Genomic DNA, 19,039 nt, shown 5'->3' with positions numbered 1-19,039 from the left:
AACATGGGTCTGTGAGGGACATGGTAGTGTTAGGTTAAGGGCTGGACTCAACCTTAATGGTCTTTTCCAACTTCAATGATTCTACCACCTTTTCCTCAAAGGGGCTGCTCCACAACCCCTATGATATTCTTGCAGAGCCTCACGCATTTCTCTTCTTACCTATCTCCAAGACTGACCAATGTGGAGAACCTCTTTACCCTAGGCCTGGAATGGAGCTCTTATCCCTCACAGCCTTGTGTTCTGCTAGGTGGTATACTTGGCTTCCTTGGACAATGCTGGGATCAGCAGACACTCTTTGGGCTACGCTGACCCAGGTACCACTGAACCCTTTCTTTCAGTCAGTTGTCTCCTTGCAAATCACTTGCAAGCCCCACCAAGACCTTTTGGGTTGAGGAAAAACCTAGGTCAAAACCTTTTCCAGAAGGAGCCTTGGGGTGGGGGGCAAGCTGTTACTTTGAAACTACTCCCCCTCACTTGTGCCACCTTAGAAATGGCATCATCATTCTTGAAGGTGACAGGAACAGTTCAAGAGAGGCAGGAAAGTGAGTCGACAGGTGTAGTCTATCTGCAAGCATTAATGTATGTTCAAATGGATGCCTGAAGTGCAAATTCACATAGAAGCCTGTGCTGAGCAGGCTCTATTATAGACAGCAAGGAGCACTTTGCTGCTCTAAGGAATCAGTTCAAAGTCAGTGCATCCCCTCCAGTATGAACCAGCTCCTGTTAAAAAGCAAAACACACTCCATAAAGCTGACCTCTCCACCTTCCATGTCCCTGTGCATCCAGGTAATGTTTGGTACTACAGCTGATTTTCTTTCCTTTTCCCTCCAAATCCTCAGTGGTTTTAAATGCAGGGTTGTGGGTTGGGTTTTTCTGTTTGTTTGTTTTTGTTGGTTCTGTTTATTTGTAGGGGTTTTCCCTCTCCTTTTACCCCAACATCTTACACTTTTGCCCCTCTCCTACTACTCCCTGTCCACTCACCTTAACTGGCAGCTGTAGAGCAGCGGTTATGACTCCAAGTCCAGAGTAATTTGTTTTCTGTCTTTAGGGGATAAGGAGGGGGGAGTGACTGAATTCTTTGGGAATGATTTATCACACAGCACTTAGGGAGAGCTTCATTTATTTACCTAGCTGCATGTGGTTTAACACCTATGGTTGCCTGCTGATTATTATACAATGTTATTTTTCCCACTTGTATACTTTGCACCTTTTCATAGAGCAGATTAACTGGTCCCCTATGGCATGTTATTTATGACTTTGTTTGCTGGCTGTCTGGGAAGGGTCATGGTCCTAGATTCTTCCATTCTCTCTGCCTCTGCTCCCCCCTTACTCCCTCCTTCACCACACAGACCATAGGAGAATCACACTTGGGCATCACCTATAGAGTACCTTCTCAGAACCTCCCAGAAAGGAGGAAGAGACAAGAGAAAACAGCATCAAATTTCAGCTTGCAAGGAAGCAGGAGCTCACCAGAGAAGACCATAGAGATTTGCTGTGAATGTGTAATGGAATGAGGAATTTTACATCACACTGAACAGGAACTTCTCCTGAGATAACTTTATTTGGTATCAAGCCAGAACCTAAATTAGACTACATTCAAAGCCAAACCAAAACAAACCCTCACAAAAATAGAGGGTGGGAGGATTAATATAAAGGTCTGAAGATAAATAGTCCTGGCAGGTGGGACATTAAAGTGGCAGCTTTGACAGGTAGGGGAGTACTGTATTGGCAGGCACTGGCTCAAGATGCATGATAAGAGCCAAAGAGGACACATTAACAGAGAGGATAGAAGAAAACAAGAACTTTGACTCACTGGTTCCCTCCCATGAACATTCTTGACACCACCTCTGACACTTCTCTCTGCCTTTCCAGCTGTTTAGAGGTTCAAAAGCCACTCCAGTGTTATGCCCAGAAGAGATGAAAGCATCAAAACGTTCAAACAGGACTGCAATCAGCATTATGACAACACACCAAGGCACCAAAATTCTCCAGTTCCAATGTCACTGACATCTTATTCAGAGGTTACTAAAGCACAGTTGTGCCTGGCTACTTATCCTTCTCAGTATGCTTTCCCACTAAATGAGATCAACTTTTGCTTCCACCGTTCTCCTCCACCTGGGGTCTTGGCTAACCAACACTAACCAACCAGAGTTTGGGGAAGAATCTACAATTCTGTAATCACAGAATCACCAAGGCTGGAAGAGACCTCAAAGATCATCAAGTCCAACCTGTCACCACAGACCTCATGACTAAACCATGGCACCAGGTTCCACATCCGATCCCCTCTTTAACGCCTCCAGGGACAGTGACTCCACCACCTCCCTGGGTAGCCCATTCCAATGGCGAATGACCCTTTGGACAACAGCATAAAGAAAACTGGCACAGAGAGATAGCCAGTTCTGAACACAACTAGTTTAGTAGTAGGAGAAAGTACAAGAAAAGTATCAGGAGAAGCAGAAGCCCATGGTCTCACATGTCTTTAACAAAGTGGGGAGTGCTATGCACCAAGAGTAGGGCAAAGCAGCTAAGAAATAAGGCTGAGAAGACAGGATTAAAGACATGAAAAATTGCCCCCATTCAAAAGTGCTTTGCTTTGAGAGACTGATCTGAATCTGCCTGCAGTGTCAGCAGTGTTCCAGATTTCCAAGCCTCAAGGAAATTTGCTTTAATTTTAAATAACTATATACTCAGTACTGTGCTGTCTCCCCCGTTCTGAAAAACACGATAGGAATTCAAGCTCCTTGGGTTAATCCTCAGTCAAAAAATAACAAACCTAACTTTTGTCTAATTTGGGCTATTGTTTCTGTATCCTACCAAAACTGCCATGTTCCTTTTTTAGAGCAAACCAGCAAGCCCTGCCCTGCTCTGTGTTAGTTGGTTTCACCTGATAATCTGACTCAGGGGGGCCTACACTGATTCTCAACATAGAATCAATAAGGCTGGAAGAGACCTCAAAGATCATCAAGTCCAACTTGTCACCCAACACCTCATGAGTACTAAACCATGGCACCACGTGCCACATCCAATCCCCTCTTGAACACCTCCAGGGATGGTGACTCCACAGGTGAGGTTAAAAGAAGACTCTTTGTTAATGCATGAGATCCTAGAAAGACTCCATACATCCCTAAGGCAACATACCACATGTACTTTCCCCCAGCAGTAATCACCATTCCTGATCCTTAAAGAACAACAACAAAATGGTATTATTTCCTAGGTAATACCAGAAACCATTCCATTTTGGGGTGCCATGTGGGTTTTCCTGCCTTCCCCCCACCCCAGCCTGAAAGTGGGGAAAAAAAGGAAGGAACAGACAGAACCCAGGTCCTGGTAGTACACTTGACAATCACATCCCATCTGACAGTGTAGATGTGTGGAAACTAACTGTACCCGCGAGCATACAGACTCTTTGGGATAAACAGCGTGGGGTGCTTCTGCTACTTGCAAAAGCACACAGACATGCAGCTTTCAAGCTGCTTTCTCTTTATGAAGCCCTCAAGTTTGGGCTTCAAGTGATTTCAATTGACAAGAAGAAATGTGAATACCACCATTCTTGTTTTCAAAGCTCATTTACACTTACACTCCATCTACTAAGAGCTCCTGACAGCAGAAAGCTCCATCACTGGAAAGCTGTCACATGAGATGCCTGGACGATGCTTGGGTGCCAGAGCTGAAACAGAATAGGCCACACAGAGTTGGCTCCCATTCAACAAGCAAGGTTTTGAAATAAACAGCTATAGGTTTTTCTTCTTCTTTCCCTTTTTTCTTTTTTTTTTTCAACAGGCACACACAAACCTGTCTTCAGCTGCTACCCTTAATATATTACTCATTCTTCCTTTCAAATAACGTCATGTTCAAAACCCCAGTGACTGCAGAATATTTACTTGAGGCTGCTACTGCTGGCTTCTCTAGAGCTGTTTATTTTTCCATGCATGAGCTCATTACATCACTCTGTGGTTTTTCTTAAAGGTTGTCAGGGTAAGCTGAATACAGACTGTGATCTCTTGCTAACTAAAACCAAATCACTAAGTAGCACAAATGGATTTGGAGACAACCCAGCTCTAGAAATGAGGGACAACTATGGAATCCCCAGTAGTGATGGGGGCCCCCAAGCATGCAGCCATTAGCTTTATTTTCTTAGAAGCCTTTATCAAGTATTTTCCTAGATTAAGAGCAGTAAAAGAATAATCATTTAGAGTGTTGCAGGCTAGAATAGGTTAGAGGGAGAAGGCTAGAAACAGTAAAAGTAGAAGAGAGAGTTCCCACCTATGCTGACTAGACCACTGCAAAGGTCCCACCTGCATCACCTCCTTGCTCTGACAGAGTTAAAAATAAAAATAAGTGACACATCACAAGGGGCAGTACTAAATAAGAGGAATAGTTTGGGGTATACATGCGTGTGCCTGTGGGGTGTGCATGTTTGGAGAAGGTGAAAAATCAATTCAAAACAAACATCAAAAAAGGTTTATGCTGTCACATCAAACAGAACACTGTTGACCATATGGATCTCTTACTTCAGTGGAAACATGAACTGACTTTTGGGCTTTTAGGATTCAAAGTCAAAACTAAGTGTAGAAAAATGGTAGCTTCTCTGCTACTCAACAGTCCAGGTGTTAGAGCATGTGCATATTTTGGTTCCTGCCTCTGGCTGAGAAGACTTGAACCTGCATAGAAACAGAATCAATAAGGTTGGAAGAGACCTCAAGGATCATCAAGTCCAACCTGTCACCCAACACCTCATGACTACTAAACCATGGCACCAAATGCCATGTCCAATCACCTCTTGAACACCTCCAGTGATGGTGACTCCACCACCTCCCTGGGCACCCCATTCCAACAGCTAACAACTCTCTCTGTGAAGAACTTTCATCCTCACCTTGAGCCTAAACTTCCCCTGGCGCAGCTTGAGCATCTCACCATACTGAGAAGGATCATTTCAATTCTTTAAGGCAGGCTGATGTAACTGCACTAGCAATGCTGTTTTACTTAGCATAGAAAAATTCGCTGGCAAAATGCCTGGAGACGTATATTCTCAATCAAGTGCTCTTAAGCACCAAGCTAGAGTAATTCTGCTTTTCCCGACCTCTAATTAGTACTTAAACATGCCAAGCAAAACAAATGCTCCAAAAGAGAGAACTTTTCTGGAGAACTTCTGTTTGCCAACACTAACTGCAAGGCGAGACACCCAGATCTCAAATGCAGCTCTTACGAGATGCAGGCTGCGCATGCAACGCAAGGCATCACCGGCTCCGCAATGCTCAGCTGCCTGGTGGCTAGTTCACAATGCAGCCTAACGCTGACCAGAGACAATGACAGCAAATTACACAGCCTATCTGTCTCCATACAGCAATTCATAAATGGCTGATAAGAGTGATGGTGCTAGCTTTCCAAGATGCCCAAGGTCAGTGCTGATGAGGGAGTAGCACAAGTCCTCTCGCAGTAGTACCTACTGCACATCTGTTCACTGCACAGGACAGGGCTACACAACCACTGCAGGGAAGGAAAGAGATCAGGGTTAAGTGTTTCAGTACACAAACTCCAAGCAACATAGCAGGCTTTCAAGGACTCAAGACTAAAGAAAGAGACAAAAATAAAAGAAGAGTTAGACTGGGTATTACAAAAAGAAAGATCCTGAGATTTTGTTCAGACAGCAGAGCAGCTTCCTGTGGGAAGAAGTGAATTCTTTATTGGCCAGTGCATTTATGCTGCACTAGAAAATACTGCTCTTCATACACTGCATTCACTAGCCATAAGGCAGGAGGATAAAGGTGAAAGAGACCTCATGGGTCATCTGATTTCAGTGATCTCATTAAATTGCTCCAAGAGGATACCAGGCTGTATTTTCAAGACAGGACGAGGAAACTCAGAAAATATAGCTGAATACCAAACAGAGCACCAAAACACACAAACAAAAATCTAATCTTGTGCTAGTAAACTTACCTTAACTCTTCCAAAATAAATGGAAAAAAAAAAAGGTATAAAAGAGTATTAAAATTTTAGAGTTGTCAGTGGCCAATGGCAATTAAAAACCATCCCTGATTTCATATTTCGTATGTCCATCTCATGATATCATTATCTTCAGCCAAGCCAGACTAGAAGACATTTGAAGAACCAGATTCTAACCAGTAATTAATCTCCCCAGCTCTTTGTTGTTTGATCCCACCTACCCTACCTTGCCTTTTAACATACATGGTAAAGAATGGAAGGAACGAAAAATACCAAACAAGGGAACTGAGCTTCACTGGTTGAAAGCAACAGACTGAAGTGGCCCGCACCTAGTATCAGCTAACCTAGAGCCTTCTTTCAGTGAGGCAGCATTTCTGGGTATCAGTATTTCAGTGTCAGAGACAGAGATGTCTACATATCTTTGTGGAAATTTGAGGCTAAAAACTGGTAACCCAGTCTCTTAATGAGGTCCTACAACAAATGAGTGTCTGTCAGGGCAATCAGTAAGACTGAATCAGATGAACCACACAGCTCCTTTTAGCTTGCTGTAGAAACCACCTCCTCCAGACTCTAGAATTTTCCAAAACATCATTCATTTTGGATATGTAGCATGCACCCACAGTAAGCTTGTAACAGAAATGACATCCTGAGCAATTTTTAAAAGTGGACAAAGTAAACTCACAGAACTCCTCCATCAACAAAACTCAGCTTTACATCAGGCAGCTTCCTGACTAAACACTTGAACAAACTGATTCCTTTCACAAGGTGAAAGCCATCCTGCTTTGTCTCTGACAGGCCAAAAAGGGTGGCAGACAGGATCTCAAGTAAAAGACCTTACTGTTCCCAAGTCACTTTGTAGCATCCCAGAACCCACATCAAGGAAACATCTACTACTACTACCAGGTTTGCTGCATTGGAAGGAAAGTTGGTCTCCAAGATAGGTAGGTTCTATTAACACAGGATTTTAACATTAAGCTGTCACCTTCAATTACACTGTGAGCAATCCCAGCAGCTCACAAACCACACACTGCATTTGCTGTCGCACGAAAGACATCCTTAAAGAAGAATGCCGATACTCCCACATCGCTCTGAAGCTTCTGGATGATTTCCACTGGCAGCTCCTACGCTGACCACTCTGCTACAAAAACAGTCAGGAGGTGAGGCACAGGTGATTTGCTAAAATGGGTCTGGGCAGTGCTGGATGTCCTCCTCCACTAAATAGCAGTAGAATCTCACCTAATCTAGCACCGATTTCACCCTACAGTTGGAAAGCAGCAGAGGAAAGTTATGGGAACTGCTGAGTGCTGTAAATGCTCTCTGGCTAATCCAGAAATACCAAGTGATGAGGTACTTCAAGCGATCACAATTTATCCATTCTGGGAACTAGAGTTATTCCCAATGGCTGTTCTATGCATGCATTATTTAATAAAATATCTGCAATAGCAGCAGCTCCTATTTAAACTAATAAACCTCTGGCTTCTTAAGGCAATTTTCTTCTTTTGATATCCCCTTTACCTTCTTTCTTTCTCTCACTTCAGTGAAATTATATCAGCTAGAAGCCATCCTTACCAAGAGCCTCTCATTGTCTTCAGATTCTTCCAGTTTCTTGTGATTTCAGTGCTCCACCCTCATCTCCAATCTCAAATTTTACATCTTAACCTTACAGCTTTTTTCCCCTCACTTGTGTTCATCATCTTTACTGGGTTTTATGCTTGGGTCTTCCTTTATCCACTCTACCACCCACAAAAATAATCTCAACATTTACTTAGGTCCAGACATGAGTCTGTGAAATAATCTAATCCCCAGCAGAGAAGAATGTTGAATCTGCTACAAAAGAAGCCCCTCTCCATTTCTCAACAAGCTTCTCAACTTCTTAGACCACAACCACAGCCCAGATCTCAGAGAAAAATACATCATCTATGAAAGACAGCTGAGAAGTGAAGAGAATAAAGATGGCAGATGGCTAGGATGAATTATTAGATTACATAATTTGAGGTTCCCCAGTTATGGTTTAGGGAAACAAATATCCCTCATCATGCACCAGCTGTGGCCTTGAGGACACAAAGGATGCGACATGGAATTATTTTATAGCCTGCACTTCAAGTCCTGCAACACTGTAAAGCTGCAGGATAGCTACAAAGAAGGAAGAATGAAACAAGTACAGACAGTGGGGGACTGAAACATAGAAGTTATTTGTTTTTAGATGGAACATTACCTGAATTCCTTATACTGGAGCTGTTCAGTTTGGAATCTTTGATGACCAAGTGCTTAATCCAAAGGGTTGGTGCTGTGATTTCTGAAAGAGAAAAAAAAACCACAGAACAACTGTCCTCAAGAAACTACAGTAACTAGTGAATACACATGACTGTTACTCAGAAGGACAAGATGTTAGCTACAAGTTTGTAAAGACTGGCTGATGACATCTTATGAGCCACTATTTGTAAATCTTTCCACAAGGTTATTTCATTAGCTTCCTGTTCCAGAGTACCTCCCCTGCTGGCAAGATGGTTTTGGTGGGGGTTTTGTTTGGGTTTTTTTTGTTTGTTTTATTTTGCTTTGGTTTGGTGGGTGTGGGGTTTTTTTGGTGTTTTAACTCCCTCAACCCACCCACCCCCATTTTCTAGATTTGCAAATCTAAACCATTTCTCCTCAAGACACATTCCAAAAGGCTTTGTTGTGTGCTATAGTATATATTGGTTTCCATTAAATTACACATGAAATTGAGATTAAAATAAAAACCATTTAAGATCTTAAATATTACTTTAACAGCCCAGTAAGAGCTGACCACAGTCAGCTCCCCAAAACAAGCAACAACAAAATCTGAAATAAACAGGCAGAGAAATTAAGATATTTCTGGAAAGACTTGAAAGGATGCCTATTAAAGAAGCAAGCTCTGGTTAGAAAAGCATGTCTGATGCACTACACCTAAGGCATCCAAACCTAAGTGTGTGGAATAGAAAGCGCTGAAAGCACCTCCCCTGAGGGTGTAAAAATCCACTTCAAAACACAGCAGAACCTGCCCAGGACACTGAAATGACACCACATCAGCATTTGATTAGAACTGAACACAGCAGTACTCAGTACCATGGACTAAAGCTCCTGAAGTGGAATTTTCAGGAATGATAATTTCTGAGCAATTTTAAAGTTCCCACAAGAGAATGCCTTAAATACTAGATCCTGGAACATGTCTTAAGTTCTTCTAAGAAGTTTCACAAGAGTTTTCCTGCTCCCTTGTTGACATCTACATGAATCTGATTCAAAGGAGAAGCTGGCTGACTGCAAGAAAAACTGATTACACATTTGCAAGGGCACAAAAGAAAAACAAAAATTACTTTCTCCTTCCCAAATGTTTTCAGCTACACTGATTGTAGGCATGAGTGTAATCACATTCAAGACATTCCTCTCGTGGAAATATAGGTTGAACACTGCTATTCCAGCAGTAGTAAATTTAATGAACAGAGGTCACCTTATTTACAGGTTTCATTAAACTATTATCCTGGGATCTACCAGAAATTGTGTGGCCAGGAGGACTAGGGAAGTGATTGTCTTCCTGTACTTGGCACTGGTGAGGCCACACCTCGAATCCTGTGTTCAGTTTGGGGCCCCTCACTACAAGAATAGCATTGAGATGGATTTTATCCAAAGAAGGGCAACAAGGTGGTGAAGAGTCTAGAGAAAAAAATCCTACAAGGAGTGGCTGAGGGAACTGGGATTGTTTAGCCTGGAGAAAAGGAGGCTCAGGGGAGACCTTTCTGCTCTCTAAAAGTACCTGAGACAAGGTCTTAGCAAGGTGGGTGTTGGTCTCTTCTCCCAAGTAACAAGCAGCAGAATGAGAAGAAACCACCTCAAGTTGCACCAGAGGAGGTTTAGATCAGGTATTAGGAAAAAAGTCTTCACTGGAAAAGCTGTTCAGCACTGGAACAGGCTACCCAGGGAAATGGTAGAATCACCTACCTGGGAGGGATTTAAAAGATGTGCAGATATGGTGCTGAGAGAGGCAGTTTAGTAGTAACGTGGTAGTGCTAGGTTAACAGTTGGACTTGATGATCTGAAGGGTCTGTTCCAGCCAAAATGATTCTGAGTCTATGACTTCATCACTAAATCATGATGTGCTATATCTATATACTTTAGGCTTTCTTTGAGGGAGAATGACATCAGATTAAACACTAGGTAAGAGGTAGGAAGGGGATAAGCACAACAGCAGAAAAAGTCTCTAACCCAAAATCCTATATCTGGGATGAAATATACTTCTGGCTCTGCACTGCATGGACTGAGTATATCTAAGCTGAAAAAGGAAGGACAAAGACAACAAAAAAATGGATCAAGGCCTTTAGAGAGAAAACAGTACGTATCTAAGTGAGCCTCTAAGGTGCAGAAAGAGGAACTGTGGAAAAAAGAAGAGAGAGGAAAATAATCCTTTGGGATCTATCACAAAAAGGTATTTTCCATCTCGTTAACCTGGACCTATTTGGGAATACAGGTAAGCAATATAGACTCCTCCAAACAACAGATCTGTGGAAAGAGCAGATTCACAACTAAATAGGGGATGGATACAAAGAACACAGAGTCTAGATGTGCAGGAGGGAATAAAACCTTTTAAAGTTTAAAACTACAGTAAGGACCATTAACAGAATCATACATGGTCTGATTTGGATGGGATTCTATGATATAAAAATACCCTTCTGCAGAAAAGACTCTTGCTGTAAGAGGAGATTCACCATAAGCATCACTGAGATTTGCATTGTAACAAAGTGAAATAAGTTTTAAAGGGATGGCTCCTTTGATTCAAGCCTTGGACCAGAGAACTGTTATGCCCTCGGGGATGACAGCAGGGAGTGGGAGGTGACCTTACTATGCATCAATTATGAATTTTCAATATCTTCCAATGTAGGTGAAAACATGAGAAAAGTGAACCTTCATCTTGGAGATGCTGAGGCCCAAGAGATATCTCACATTTCAGGAGCAGCTGAGTGTATTAAATGCCCTTTGAAAAATGTCAGCCCCTTGTCAATTAAAAGTGGGCACACAAAAACAAAGTATGAAAAGAAATCCCACATTTTTGTTGCCCATTCATGTTGCTACCAGCTCCAGCCTGGTTGTCTGACTTAGAAGGCACACATTCCAGGAACCCAAAAGATCTGAAATCCACTGAAACTGAATGGGATTTGGACTTTAACTCATTTGAGCATATATGAAGAGTTCAGACCTGACAGGTGAATGAATAATTGTTTTGTCCTTGGTGTCTGACACAAATGTAAAGTGTACAGGAAAGTATAAGCCATTCTTCATGAAGACCTATCCAAGACACTGGAAGAGTATTCTAGTGAAGTACTACAATATGTTTTCTCAGGCAGAATATCAAGGGATTGTGCAGGATGGCATCCTGAGCTGTCTAGTCCAAATTTCCACTCCAGAGTCAGTTGTAAGAACAGAGCAGGCTGCTCACAGCTTGAACTACCTGGGTCAGAAAGAAAGGAGAGAATATAACCTCTCTCAATCTGTTCCACTGCCTCACTGTCCTCAGAGTCCAAATGTTTCCTTATATCTAGTCTAAACACTTTGTTTCCATTTATGGGCATCCTCTCTCATCATGCATTACTGTGCCTGGCTCCACCTCCTTGATAAAAATCTCCCTGTAGGTATTGGAAGGCTGCTCTTAGCTCATCTCTAAGTCTTCTCTGAGCTAGACATTTCTTACACTCTTCCTGATGTTTCCACTTTAAGCCACCTTTGGAGACAGCACACTCAAAGGTAGATTGGAATTTCTCACGCTTATTGCTACAATCATCACTGAAATCTAGTTCGTCCTATTTTACTAAGAGGGATGACAAATACAGAGTGACAAACTTTGCAGAAGTTACTCATTAATGCATGGCTTGATTAACTTGCCTGTCACATTGTCTTCTCCCAAGTCATAAGGGACACAGTTAATACAACAGGAAGCCACTGCATTAGTCATTCTAGAAGTCTAGGAGATAAGATCCTGCATAATATACTGCAAGATTTGTGAAAGGCAATCTTTTCACACTCCCCAAGCCCATTAATCAGACTTGATTGCACCTACACATCAATACAAAGCGTTTTGATTGAAAATGTTTTTTCATAGAAGACTGGATAAGCTTTTTTGTCAGACTCTGCCTATCACCAGAAGGACCAGAAAAGGTCTCTTCAGGCCTGTTCACTGCACCATTTCACAAGAATTTTGCCCACTTCAATTTGAATGGCCAAAACATTGAGTCACTCCTAGAAGGAACTGCTACAGAAGATGTATTAAACTGGATCAGCTCACTCCTACATTTTACTAGTACATTCTTTCCTTTGAATACCTATGGGCACACTGTCAAGGGGAACTTGGAAGGCCAGAAGCTTGTGATTACAAACAGCAATTTAATACAACATTAACTTGCTACAAGGAGGAACTTTTTTTTTTCCATATAAACAAGAGATAGTCAGCATGGCTTCAGTTTCCTTTGTTTATCTGAGAATGCTTTTTGCTCCGAGGGCTTTGTTTTGTTTCCTAAATCTCATGAGAAAATTCTTACAAATCCACAATCACTAAATGGAAGTGACAAGATTGCAGCATCCTGCCATCAAATAAGCTTGTTTTAACTACAAAAAAAAACCCCACCCCACCACCTGATTTTACAAGCAGGCAGGAGGTATCAACAGCAACACCTACTCTCACTCAGTGGTCTCTGCTTCTGGCTTTGATCCAGTTTAAAAGAAGTGTTAAGTAGAGCAGCTCAGTATGAAAACGCACAGGCTTTCCCTTCACTGCCGTATGGTCTGCAGTGCCAGGTGGGTCACAACAGTTTGGACTTCAGCCCACAGCTTGACTATAATGGTTGTGGGTTTAAATCTGCAGAAAACCTGCACTACATCTAAGCAATGTGCAAGGTAGGCAGCTGCTGATAGGCCCATTCACTCCCCAGGGACCACTATCCCCACTGGTATTCATGTTTGCAGGGCTGTGAAAAGCTTGACTCCTCTGTGATGACAGACACTTTAGCCTTGCTTCAAGGCTTGCAATGTACTAAGATCCACTATCCCCTCTCTAAAATGTAATTGCAAGATTATCCCATTTGAGAAGGAAACTGCCTTGGTGGGCCATGAATTAAGTGGGCCCAGAACACTGACTTCATTTGCTTAAATACTGTGTGCGTCAATGAAAGTAATTGCTAAACAGAGAAAACTCCCAGCAATCTTCTTCCAAGTCAACATTCACAAGCTGTGGTTTAGCACTGCCCTCCCTTCCCTGAAGCTGTAACATGTTGCAAAGGTTATGAAACTCCAGCGCTGGTATGATGAGGGTGGAGAGAGCAAGAGGATAAGTAGAGTCTAAAAGGAAGTTGCCATTTCTGACTTGATGCATGACACCTTTTCCTCCAAGGTTACTCCAGGAATCTGGTCAGCTGGTGTTATTCTTGGATTCCAGGGAAGAGAGGAGGATGTACAAGGATTAGGGAAAATGTCTGAGGTCCCAAGGGCACTGTGAAATTTGGATAACTTATGAGATTCACTGGCTTTTCTGCTTTGCAGGATAAAGCAAGCATTTGGGCCATAAATCCTAGGGAAGAGGGAGAGGGAAGTAGCTGGGGGTTTTGTTGTTGCTATTTTAAGGAGTGCTCTTACCTTCTCCATCGAAAATCGGCTGGGTTTCCATGGTAGGCGTTGGCTTGGAGCCGTCATCTGAATTGAGGGTTAAAAAGAATCGAAAAGACACTACCATTATTGAGGTAAATACTATCTACTCTCCAGCACTGTTGAATGATTGGGATTTGTACATGGCCCGGCCAAGTCCAGAAGAGAAAGAAGACAGACAGAACGAAGAGAGTCAACTAGCAGCAGTAACACTTTACATAGCAAACACGCATCAAGCGCTATCCTTAATAGAATCCTCCCACTCTCTCCCCTCTCCCTCCACAAACCACTCGTGTGCATCACACGGCAGCCTCCCCTTGCTGCACTGACCAGGCAGTCACCTTTTTAGTTTCAGGTGGCCATATATCACAGAGGTCATGCCCTGAGAGAAAGCAGGAGTCTGGAGATTGCAGTCCCACCGTGTCTTTCTCCTTATTTTTGGTTCAAAACAAAACCCCTTCTTCTGAAACTTACCTGTGCAGAACCTGGTACCAACGTTCACTGAAGAGCTGTGAGAAAGGGATGGTCAATAGCAAATCTTTTTTTCTCTTACAATGTCTGCATCAAGCTGTTCTCCAATTGCAATGCTGTGGCAATGTCTTCTAATTTTGGTTTTGTTTGTAATTATTTTTTTTTCCCCTCCTTTGTGGAATGCAGTGGCTATTAAAACTGGCAATTCATAACAGTAAGGGTTTTTTTGCATATGTTATGGGCAAAGATGACACTAGGCATCAAAGTAACCTTAAATGTAAAGTTACATAGCAAAAGTCAGTTGTAGGGAGGAGCCTGTGCCAGAAACCCCAGGTTTGCCACTGTCTGTGCCAGAAACCCCAGGTTTGCCACTGTCTCCACAACTATCAGATGCACAGGGTAGCCAACATTTGAGGAAAGGCACATGGGACAGACTGCCCTAGAGGTAGCAATACCTGCCTCTCCCTTATAATTAGTTCCTGTTACAAAAGTAAGAAACCATTGGATGAGGAAAGGAAGGGCAGAGATGGAAAACCACTTTTCCATCCATAACTGTATTTGCAGTTTTACAAAGTGAGAGAAAGCCTGAACACCTCTTCCACAGAGGATTAATTTGAGGCATTTCCACAGAAAGAATTTTAATTCACAGAAAGCAAAATGGTGCTGGTAACTCCATTTCAACCTCAGTGATTCACTGAGGTAAAGGAGGTTGACAGCAAAGAGAAACCCTGTTGTCATTTTCCCCTCTTCATCACTGTATTTGTTTCTATGCTTGACTGCAAGCACAGCAAAAAATATATGGAAGACAAAAAAAATACTTACTCTGCCTCAGTCAAGTCTTGTTCTGAGTTTTCCTGTTATTGGGTATTACCAGTAACATGTGTAAGTAGTATTTTCCTTTAAAAGCTTGAGCAACTGATTTATTGGACAAATTCCCTGAATTTTGCTTCATTTACAAGAAGGAGAATTTTGTTTTTTAAAAAAAAACAAAACAAAACAAAACACAAAAATATGTTTGGATAAAAGTAAACAGTTGGTCTTCAGTTGTTTTCTGGGTGGTTGTTTTTTGGTCAGAATAGGCTGCTCTGCTTCTCCAATATCCCAGAAAACCACAGCTATGGTGTGTTATTTATTTAGAGTGGCACTTCATGCCCTAGTGAAGCAGTGAGCAGTATGTACTCTCCATGATTGGCTTTACAGAGGGAGAAACCAACTCAAAAGTGCAAAAGATACTTGCAGAACAACTGGGAAGGTGACCAATTCTTCTGTTATACAAAACCAGGAAAATACCTGGCATTAAGGAAATAAAAACCAAAACAGAAAACAAACCAGTACGGTAAGTTTATTCCTATTGTTCTCACGAATGCTTCTGCACCAAGTAATTACAGAATTGCTTTCAGATTTAAAGGAGCAACTTGGAAGCCAACAATGGGGCAAAATTAAAAGTGGATCTGAGCCACAGCACTTTATCCAAACCATTACACAAACTTTGGCAGAACTTGGAATGCTCCAGGTTCAAGGGGGATTCTTTAGACCTTTGTGTGTGATGGACAGAGACTAGCAATTACAATTTGGGAAATACATTCGTCTAATGAAAGACTTTTGTAGCGGGTTTTGTATAAATTAGCTATTAAGCTACCAGCAAGTGTAAAACAGTGACTTGGTGCCATGGATTAGTCATGAGGTCTGCAGTGACAGGTGACACTCGGTGATCTTTGAGGGTTCTTCCAACCTTGGTGATTCTGTGAAATGAATGCAGCAAACTGACAAAACCACCAAACTATCCTTTGAACTGAGGGATTTAAGATAATCATAGAATCACAGAATCAATAAGGTTGGAAAAGACCTCAAAGATCATCAAGTCCAACCTGTCACCCAACACCTCATGACTACTAAACCATGGCACCAAGTGCCACGTCCAGTCCCTTCTTAAACACCTCCAGGGACAGTGACTCCACTACCTCCCTGGGCAGCCCATTCCAATGGCTAACAACTCTCTCTGTGAAGAGCTTTCTCCTCACCTCAAGCCTAAACTTCCCCTGGCACTGCTTGAGACTGTGTCCTCTCGTTCTGGTGCTAGACCATCATCATCTCCCTAGGTTACTAAGGCTAGACCACCACTAGATCCACATTGTGGCAACACCCAGCGCAGTATTAGCAGTTTTGCAAATAGAGGGAAATATAATCACCCTCCTGTTGTTCGAGCAAGCACAGTTCTTTTGTCACACATACAGGAAAAAAAACAATAGACAAGAGCCCTGTAATTACAGTCATCATAATTCCACAATCAAAGGCCAGGGATATTTCTGATTTTTTAAAGGTCATGAAATAGTCACACTAAAGACCAAAAACCTGCACTTTATTAAAAACATCATGGTCACTTCCCAGCTGCCAGCATCTTACTCTGGATCTACCAAATCCGTTTCTGAAGCTAGAGAATTCTCAGTAGTCATTTCAAATTAGCTTATAATAAAAAGTTTCACTGCCATTCCCTTTAGGCAGAAGAACAAGCCTAATATTTATAGGGCCATAGAATCGATAAGGTTGGAAGAGCCTCTCACTCAATGTACTATTCACCACACTCAACATTTGTGCTGCTGGCCTTTTTGCTTCTGGTAAACATGGAGTGAGTTCTGTTTTTACACACCTAAAAGTTTGGAATAAGCATTTTTGTATTCCTTAAAGAAGCATTGTAACACAGAACCCAAAAAAATCAAAGTTATTTCAGAGACCTGGAGCCTGTGGTGTACAAGATGTAGAGGATGTTGTTACTATGCAGCCAAAACGTAATGAGGGATGTTCATCAGGTACAAATAATCCCTTTCTTCAAAAAGCATTAAAATTCCACATTTTCCAAAAGAATAAAAAAGTGTAACTGCAATAGCTCCTCATGCAGAGCTTGTCACAAACAGAGGGATCAAAGCAGTCAAGTAAGTGTTTCCTGATCCCTCTAGATGGCAATGCTTCTAAATCTGGAACTCATGGGCTCCAGAATGATCAAAGATCATTTTCCTTGGTTGCAGAATATCCTCAGAGCTTTGATGCATTGACATGGCTCTCTTGTATGTTTTGAAGCCCAGCAGGAATACCCACTTTTTTTCCAAGACAACCACTGAATACAGACAGCATCACTCACACAGAACAGCTCCTGAGGAGATGTCACATTAAAGTCATAAAACTCCTTCCCGGTAAGTCTGTTTTTCCTAGGGTGCACTTGCGAAAGTTTCACAGTTTCTGGCTCAAATGGTGTCCACTTAAAAAGGGTATTATCTTACCACTGGTAAGAGTGAAACGCAGGTCCAAACAACTCTCCCTGAGCCATTTTCACAAGAAATTATCACAGCTATAAGCCAGAAGCCCACCTGCACTATTACTGTCAGAGGCTTGTAAATTTAAGAGCAATTCCTTTGATGTAAAGATCTACTGCTAGTAGTGGGCAACAGCTCATGCTTCTACTAAGGCTCCCCTCCCTCAACTTTATCCTTGTAGAATATCTACTAAGCATCCACATCTGGAATGGCTACAGTGCACGCTGGAATTAAGGGACAAGAAGATTCAGTTCATGCAAACATGACTGTTAAAGGGATCTTTAAACTCTGAATGACAGGCACTGGGGCCATGAGCAACTCAAGTTACACCAGGAGAAAAGTAAGCTCCTTGACACAGAAGCAGCATAAATTACAATGGAAAAACGTGGAGCAACTGCCTGCTGCTGTGAATCACTGTTCTTGCCTCAAGCCACCCGATGGAAACTGGAGAAAGGGAGAAAATTAGATGACAAAAGTAATCTCCCATACAATTTCTCCTATCCAGGAAAACATACCAACTGCAAAAGCCATCTGTATGCTTGCACCACCACAGTAACTCACCACTCTTCATATGCAACCTCAACCTCCAGTACCTCATGTTTGTGTTCTCCCTGGAATCCATGAGTTGCTCTGTAAACATTCCTACCATTTTAAAGAGAGCTAGTGTTGTGGGCTCGAGCATCCAGGCATTGTACACAATCCAGTCCTTTCTGTAAGTCTACAGCTTGAACAACACTGGTTCCCAGACACTGAGTCAGCCTGATAGAGAACAAGAGGATGACACTCACCTGGAGTAGTGTGTGCAGCTCTGGGGCCCCCAGCACAAAAGAGACAGGGACTTGCTGGAGCAGGTCCAGAGGAGAACCACAAAGATGATCAAAGGGCTGAAGCACCTCTCCCATGAGACAGGCTAAGAGAATTTTGGCTGCTCAGCCTGAAGAGGAGGAGGATCTGGGGAGAGCTCATAGATGCATTTTAATATCTGAAGGGGACCTACAGGAAGTCTGGGGAAGGACTGTTTAGAAGGACTTGTAGCAACAGGAGAAGGGGCAATGGTTTTAAACAGGAGCAGGGTAGATTTGGGTTGAACATAAGGAGGAAGTTCTTCACAATGAAAGTGGTAAAATACTGGAACAGCTTGCCCAGGGATGTGGTTAAGGTTCAGTCCCTAGAGACACTCAATATCAGACTTTATGTGGCCCTGAGCAGCCTGATCTCATTGCAGGTGTCCCTGCTCATTGCAGGGGGGGCAGAAAAAATGACCTCTGAGGGTCTCTTCCAAGCAGATGCACTCTGTCAATTTGCATGACAAATTGAAGTGCATAGCTCTCCCCTGGGAGAGGACAGCCACCTTGTAGTGTCAAGTGGTTCCTTCACTTACCATCACCTACCTGGTTTGGGGTGAGCCACTACAGAGTATAGCTGAAGCTAAAGAAGACACTTGGAGCACAGAGAGACAGGACAATGAGTGAATTCTTAGCATGCCCTGGTTGATGCAGCAAACCCCACCTTTAGTGAGCTGTCAGACTAACAGGAAGAGAGAGGAGCTTTTCTATGCTTGAGCACTCCTGAAGGACTTCAGTCACACATACTCTGGTCAGATGCAACCAAAACCTGCCAGGTCAACTCTACCTCCCTTTATTTGTGCAGTTCCTAAATCTTGAAGAATGCAATTT

The 19,039-nt window shown here is 42.5% G+C and overlaps 1 protein-coding gene across 10 annotated transcripts in view; it reads right to left on the bottom strand.

The window, feature by feature from the left end:
- SMOC1 (SPARC related modular calcium binding 1) overlaps nt 1-19,039 on the bottom strand; it is a 184,094-nt gene that overhangs the window by 42,785 nt on the left and 122,270 nt on the right. For 9 of the 10 annotated variants that reach the window (XM_068162116.1, XM_068162118.1, XM_068162117.1 and 6 more), the window contains 2 exons: nt 13,576-13,665; nt 8,159-8,239 (listed from right to left, as the gene is read on the bottom strand). In XM_068162116.1, the coding sequence (XP_068018217.1) occupies nt 8,159-8,239; nt 13,576-13,665 (171 nt within the window). The remainder of the gene's footprint in view (nt 1-8,158; nt 8,240-13,575; nt 13,666-19,039) is intronic. The other variant, XM_068162113.1, reaches the window with a different exon arrangement.

This window comes from Melanerpes formicivorus, unplaced genomic scaffold (assembly GCF_026170545.1).
Source record: "Melanerpes formicivorus ecotype bairdi unplaced genomic scaffold, bMelFor1.0.p_v2 SCAF_62, whole genome shotgun sequence".
Taxonomy (NCBI): Eukaryota; Metazoa; Chordata; class Aves; order Piciformes; family Picidae; genus Melanerpes; species Melanerpes formicivorus.
This window is presented reverse-complemented; position numbering and strand designations above follow the sequence as displayed.